This window comes from Chaetodon trifascialis, chromosome 18 (assembly GCF_039877785.1).
Source record: "Chaetodon trifascialis isolate fChaTrf1 chromosome 18, fChaTrf1.hap1, whole genome shotgun sequence".
Taxonomy (NCBI): Eukaryota; Metazoa; Chordata; class Actinopteri; order Chaetodontiformes; family Chaetodontidae; genus Chaetodon; species Chaetodon trifascialis.
Genome location: NC_092073.1, coordinates 8,112,487 through 8,119,959, shown reverse-complemented (window position 1 = coordinate 8,119,959; position 7,473 = coordinate 8,112,487). Strand labels below are relative to the sequence as shown.

Here is a 7,473-nt window from a genome sequence, read left to right as displayed (position 1 = left end):
GTACCATCTCAGCTAATGTATCCAAAATCTCATTCTGAATTTGATGGCTGGTGTATTTTGCAGTGCGAGGCCCTGTCAGTTTCTTTTTTTTTTTACAACTGGATCATGGCTAGCAATTGCATCCAATATAGCCAAGAAGTTTCCCCTGTTGTCTGCATGGCCTGTTTCCCTGTGACCCCTTTGTGAGATATTTTGGGTTGCAGTTGAAAGCAAGACTTCAGCTACAGTTTTGATATAGGTCCGATTTTCCTGTATCTGCTTACTGTGCAGATACAGATTTGCTTTTTCTCCTCGCTCAAATTCCTTCCAATCCATCATTGCATTTATGTGAGGCTCTCCCTTTACATGTAGAGCAAATCCTCCATCTTTGTATGTTGCTTTTTTTCAGTTCCTGTACCCCAACACTGAAGTAAACGCTGACTGGATGTTTGGGAGGCCAAAATGCCTACATGCAAAGCAGTATGCAGAGTCTTGGCTCTGCGAGTATTCAAGCCATGAGTGTTTATGGTACCATGAGGCTTGAAAGTTTCTCCTCCTGTCACCCTGGAGTGTTCTAGGAAAGAGCTTCAGATGTGGCTGGACCAGTCCATCAGCTCTTGATTTGGATATGTCCATTTAAGAAAAGAAAAAAGGAACTTCAATTATTCAATTTCAGACAAGATTAATACTTCATGTCTGTGCTGCTCTGACATCACACACCAATGCAGAACATATCAACAGGACCACCATCATAGCTAGCACTAGCAAAGTTAACTCAACAAATACATGAATAAAATTAACAGCCCAACTTATCAAACTATAGCATATTTATTATGTTTGATTTAACTTATTTGGGGGAGTTATCTAACATTAAAACATGTACCGACAAAGATGCTAGTCAATGTGACTTTAGTTGGATTTGACTAATGTGACGACATCGTTTTTTTGCCTCATGTAACTTACTTAACAGTTAGGGTGACTTCACCGATGCATAAAGAAGTTAGACAATGCTTATACTTTTTGCTATCTTTCCCTGTTAGTTAACTCGCTAGTGTGATATTATAGCTATTATAGCTCCCCACTGATATTATAGCTTACCTGTAATTATCTCTTGTTCGGTTGCATTTCGACAGCCCCGCCGGCACTAAGTGGTGACTGGATGTGACTCTGGTGCCTGTGACTCGTACTCTTGCACACTTTCAGTGCTAGAAGTATGTCATCTGGCTTGCTCTTGCTCAGGCACAAACTAATTAAAACACTAAGCCATCAACAAATTAGGACAGTTGTTTTTTGCTAGAATGACACAGGCCAGAAATGTCACCTGTATTTACATGACACCAATCTAATAGCACTCTTTCGAAAGTATGGTAATTGGGTCTGTTAATAGCTCTTTTCCCTGACAGAGCATCCCCACTGGAGAAAATGGACTGAAATAAGAGGAAGACTTCTGCTTTGAATGAACAAGAATTGAGTTTTGTCACATATCCACAGGCTCTGCTGAGGAAATGCATTCTGAGGATATTTGCATAATGGACATCTGGCCAGATAGAAAGTCATGTCAGCAACTGCTTTGGTTATGAGCACTGTATGGAGAGCAAACAGGTCTACTGCCTGGGTTACTTGTGAAGGACGGAAATGTACAGTTGAATATCTTGCAACTAAACACAGAGAGTTTGTTTAGCTCTCATTATGAAGTCACTGTCCCTTTGGTTTACATGCTCAGTGTGAAATTGTCACAGCTGAAGTGGCCAAAACGAAAACTGAATGTTTTGTTTTTATAAGTGATTAGATTCAGCTGGTGCACATGCTTGGCTGGCCACAAAGTAGTGACTGGGATTGATAAAAATATATAGACTTTATACTGCCAAGAAATACTACAAATCTGGAGTCGCCTTAAGAGGGACTGCTGCTGTGAGAAATGATCGTGTGTTCTTTTATTTTCTTCACAATGGCAAATTGTCTTTATAAATAACTGGAAATTCAGTATTACTGCCATAAAAACTGGAATTGCGAAAATTAAAAATACGCAATACAAAACCATGATGGTGCTTCATATGTATAGGCTTTTGGCTACATTATATGTGTGTGCATGTGTGTTCTTTTCTGCTTTTTTGTCAGACTCTCAGACTTCCAGTAAATGTTTTACTACAGACAGACACATAAAGTCACTTTAAGCACATCAACAGGTCTGATTTGCTGCAGTTTCTTATGCCCAGAGACGGATCAGTCACTGCATAGGACTGTCTGAAAGGCTAATTGAGAAAGTGGATTGGGGGAAAGAGGGCTCAGCTGTCAGGAGGTTTAGAGGAAAGATCATTAGTCATTACAGGTTTGCAAAGATCCTTAATTATTTGGGGTGTGTGGTGCATGGATGAGCAAGTTTAACAGCAATGTGTATTATGAGGGGTGGGAAGCCAAAGCTACTTGTTAAAGAGCTCCATCTAATGGCCAACAGGTAAAAATGTCTTTATTTACCCCCTGTGCTCTGTTTCTAAAAAAAAAAAAAATCCAAAGTCTGCTTGATGACTTTTATTTCAAAATAAAAGCATACACTTTTGGCAGTATCTTATGTCTAGTACGTTGCTCAGACAGCGAGGTTATAAAAAATAAGTTTTTACTGAAATATCACAAATTGTGTTTCTTGAACAGGTTTGACGAGCTTTACCACCAATGTCAACAATCACTTTGTTTTGGAAAAACAACGTCATTGCAGCGACTTGAAGTCAAAAGGCGACATCAACAGGTGTACTAATGAAGTAATTTGGCAGCTAGCATTAGCAGGCAGCTAGATTAAATTAAAGTTTAAGTCACAGAGAAAATCATGAGGTAACAAATTGTATTCTTTTTGAAAGACTATTTGAATGTGTATGCATCATAACAACGTGTTTAGTCGGGGTAAGTTGCTAAATCTAGCTGTATTTAAGCATGTATAATTGATTAAATACCGTGCATAGCCTGTGTTTTATTGAGCTAAATTAAGTAAATTAGCTTAGCTTTCAATTGCTTTAGGACTCTTAGCATTGGCTAATCAACTCACAGCTTAACTATTGCTAACTATTGGAATTTATTCTTCATTATAGCATCTGAATTTCAAATTTAAAGATAAACAGTGCATGGTGTGCACATTTTACTGCAGATGATATATTGTATCGTTGGACTATTATTTCTGATGCATTCATATATAAGCAGCCTTTTAATGTTGTTGCAGGTGATGTGGACCTAACTTTAATTACTTTATATACTTTTGGGTACATTAGTCTATAACCAGTGGTTTGTACTTTCTAGCCTGATCACATGCTTTATTTGTAAAATCTGTAAAATAACTAATACCTATAGCTGTTTAATAAACAAAATACCCAATATTTCCCTCTGAAATTCAGTGAAGTAGAAGTATAACTGACTGTGTTTATGACTTGTGTATATATATTTATACTGTTATATCTTTTACTTTTTAATAGTATTTTTTAGTAGATGTGTCATGCACCAACTTCACCAAAGCAAATTTCTCATATGTGTAAAATCGTACTTGGCAATAAAGCTTTTTCTGATTCTGATTCTGATGAAGTAGAAGAAAATTAAGGTTAATACACAAGTATTGTGGGTAGTACTAAGTACCCCAACATTATTCCGTATATGCAGTACTTGCATAAATGTAGCTACATTTCAACACATTGATTATTCCTGTATATGTCAGCAAACATTTGGCAGGTTATGAAACTAATTTCATATTCGAAAAGAGGGGGCACCCGGATTTGAACCGGGGACCTCTTGATCTGCAGTCAAATGCTCTACCACTGAGCTATACCCCCTTACGATTTATATTTTTTCATGTCTAGTAATTATCATAACATTTCATCCCGTTGCTGTGAGTGGAAATAATGGACAGTGTGATGTACATTAGTACATGACTAAATACAAACCAACTACGCATATGGTGCATGGATGTATGCTACAATGTCTTTTTCATAGTAAATTGTACACAACACGGCTTTATACCGGACGTGTCGTCATGAAAACGCGACTCAACCGGATATTCAAGTGTATCGAAAAGAAAGTGGAAGAAACGGAATCATAATGGTACGGTTGTAGTCTATTCTCATACGTTTTGTCAGAATCAATCCTATCATAACCATTGTGTTTACCATGTTAATATCTGCTGTAGTTATACGCATATTTATTTCACCGCCCTGCACCTTTGTCTTATGTCTTTGTATCATCTGAAATCCAGCAGTCGTGAATTTGATTAGTCACTCGAGCTAATGCTAGTTAGCGCTTAGCAGCAAGGTTCCTTGACTTAGAGGGTTGGTGAGGTGATGTTAGCTTTCAGTGCTTGCAAAATGAGGTGTGCCAACTAAATACTAGCAATTGTGAATGTTGAATGTGTACTGTTTTTGTGTAACAGAACACTCGAGGACTCCGCTCGCAGCTGAGGGACAGTGTGCCTGTGGCCGGCTTATGTCCACAGGGAGCTTATGGACTACAGGACTCTCTGCGCAGCGGGTGAGATGCTGCCACAAATACAGTGAATGTCGTGTAAATTGATGCTATGTGTACTGTTGATACGGTCTCCCACCATGCTCCCCCAGACTGACAGCTATGGCTCTTATTAAATACACACTTAAGTTTTCAATGCATATTTGTCAAAGATTTATAAATATTCCCTTTTCACCTTATGTTTCAGTGTTTATTTGCTTGCTTTCAGTCAATGTAGAATAAGACAATTGCTTCTTGATTATGTGTTTCTGATGATCTATTACAGTTAAGTTGGTACATCTAATAATAAAGAGTGATGAGTGATCCAGTCTGTTGTGCGATGGGGCTGATGATATTATCTCACCACAGCTCTCTTAGTATCAACATATGTTGGACAATAAACAATACAATAGTTGTGTTTGAGGTATACACATCTTGTCAACCAGAGACACAGATTAATGAAATGTAAAACATCCTGCTCTTCAGATATCTTAGTTGATGTTAATACCTGTGTCAATGTGCTTATCCTCCTCTTTCTGTCAGCTGCTGTGTGTCTGCAGTGTATCTAGTGAGGGGTAGTCTGACCTTGAGAAGTTTCTCATCAGTGTGTTTAATGTTTTAAGTCATTTTTTTGACTGCTCTTACAATCTCACTCTCAAATGCTCATTGTTGCATTGGCGTTGACACTTGTTTAGACATCTTTAGCCCATTCCTAGGCTTTATTTTATCTTTAAAATAATACAAACAATTAATATAATGAGATGTTCACATGAGTTGTTGATTGGATTCCATTTTCTCTTCATAATATGTAATTATCACTTATTGCTATTGCATCATTGGTTTTGACTGTGATGCCCCAATAACTTTATATTTAAGGCCTGTGCATGTACATGATTCTGTTTTCACCTCCTCGTTTTTTCTTCTTCTTTGGCTCCACAGCTTTTCCAGTGTAAAGAATGAGCTCCTTCCAAGCCACCCGCTGGAGCTGTCTGAAAAAAATGTGAGTAAATTGAATTGTCAGAGATACCACACACAGCAAGTGAAAGTGTAATTACAGCATTAATAGCTTTCGTCCATGTGGTACTGAACAGTTTTGTATGTTTCTGTGGTGTGCAGTTCCAGCTGAACAAGGACAAGATGAATTTATCTACGCTCAGGAACATCCAGGGTCTTCATGCTCCACTCAAACTGCAGATGGAGTACAGGGCAGCCAGACAGGTAACTGCATTTCTTTCTAATCCAGATCCTGAGCCCTAATTACCATTTTCCTTTCACTCCTCTCCCTTTTTTCTCTTTTTAAAGTTGACTTCATTTTTAAATCATTCTTCACTGTCACACCTCCTGATGTCTGTCTTCCAGATCCAGCGTCTGCCGTTCTTACAGAGTTCAAATCTGGCTCTGGATACGCTGCGAGGCAGTGACGAGGCCATCGGCTTCGAGGACATCCTGAATGGTGAGAACCTCATCCCTTCGCCTTAACAGTGTCCTGGACCCAACTGTCTGAATGTGATATCTAACCACCTCTCTGCGTCTGTGTCCTGTTGCCATGCAGATCCAGCTCAGAGTGAAATGATGGGCGAGCCACACATGATGGTGGAATACAAACTGGGCCTGTTGTGAAAGAAGATGTACACACACACGATCCACAACTACACACATTGATTTAGGATTCTTATTTGTTTATTGGCTCAAACACAAAAATCACCAGTTCAGCTTCTGGAGAATTGGAAGGTCAGACTCTTTAGGAAAGATATTGGCTTGATTGGGTTTGTTGGGGTTGGGGGCGGGTACCTCTGTCAGTGACATAGATTTGGAGTGTCATTCAGATAAGCATGTAGTGCTGCTTTTGTATGATCCAGTCTGGTTGTATTTCTAATAAACTTCATAACCTTCCTCATGATGTGGCTTCCTTTGACTAATTATTTGACTGTTGTGCTCAAATCTTCATGTTGTGTCATCAAGGGCACCAAGAATAGCTGTCAGATTTTGTGATCTATCTAAATATGTTCAGACCTTATGTGGCTTTATAGCAGAAATCATTGATCAGGTTATAGGATGTCTTTATACAACTACTCTTCATCTCAGTTTGGTCTTATTTAATAACTTTTCTTTCTGCTGTTTGTTGCCACTTATGCTGCCTTGTAACACTGTGGCAAATTTAAGATAAGACAGGACTGGGAAACTCAGTCGTTACAGCCAGCAGGTATTACAAAGATCAAGCACAGTGTCGTAAAGAGGTCAAGATAAAAATGTAAAAGTATACAGGGTACAGAATAGAAAAAACTATGTATGTGTACATTTGTACAGATTATAAAAAATTGTAAATGCCATAAAGAAGTACTGTTGCTAGTAGTCTGTTGAGAACACTACTGACATGACATGCATTGTATTGCACTTGAGAAATACTTGATCTATGTATATGCACAATATATACAGCTTAGAAAATGCTGTTGCCAATATGGATAATAAATAGTGTTATTGAGAAGTTGAGAGAAATATGCAACTTAGAAATGGCACCAAATGAAATGGATAAAGTGATCATATATTAGCATTGATGACAGTCGTGCAAAAGAACAGCAGGTTTATGATGTAGAATTGAGAAAGAAAAGAGCTTCAGCACAGAGCTACATTACAGGATGCTGGAGTTTAACAGTCTGACAGCTGTTGGGATGAAGGACTGGCTGCAGCTTCTCTGTTACAGACTGGATGCAGCAGCTGAAGGAGCTGCGTCAGCCCCCTACTGTCTTTACAGTATTACCTTACTATAATGGGCTTGTTAATAGGTGACATCAATAACAGCTATGGTGTGAAGGTGATCCGCTGTGGTGTTGGCACAATTGGAATAAGGAGCTGCTTGTGTACTTACATAAGATAATACCAAGGTTTTCTGGCCATAATCACTTTTCACCAACTAATAGTTCATGTCAGCATCTACATGAGGCCACTGCTCTGTTTTGATCTGTGGGAAAACTCCACGTCATATGTTCTTAAATAACTTAATAGCCCCTGATTTACCATTTG

At 38.6% G+C, this 7,473-nt stretch overlaps 1 protein-coding gene and 1 non-coding gene across 2 annotated transcripts; one reads left to right on the top strand and one right to left on the bottom strand.

The window, feature by feature from the left end:
• Positions 1-3,716: 3,716 nt before the first annotated feature.
• Positions 3,717-3,788, bottom strand: trnac-gca (transfer RNA cysteine (anticodon GCA)). Its single transcript has one exon. It is a non-coding gene; the product is annotated as a tRNA-Cys (tRNA).
• A 200-nt stretch (positions 3,789-3,988) lies between these two features.
• Positions 3,989-6,349, top strand: pomp (proteasome maturation protein). Its single transcript, XM_070986209.1, is given in 7 exon segments — positions 3,989-4,010; positions 4,013-4,056; positions 4,382-4,479; positions 5,392-5,452; positions 5,569-5,670; positions 5,812-5,905; positions 6,005-6,349. Coding segments are annotated over 7 exon segments (489 nt in total). The 3' UTR covers positions 6,073-6,349.
• Positions 6,350-7,473: the final 1,124 nt, after the last annotated feature.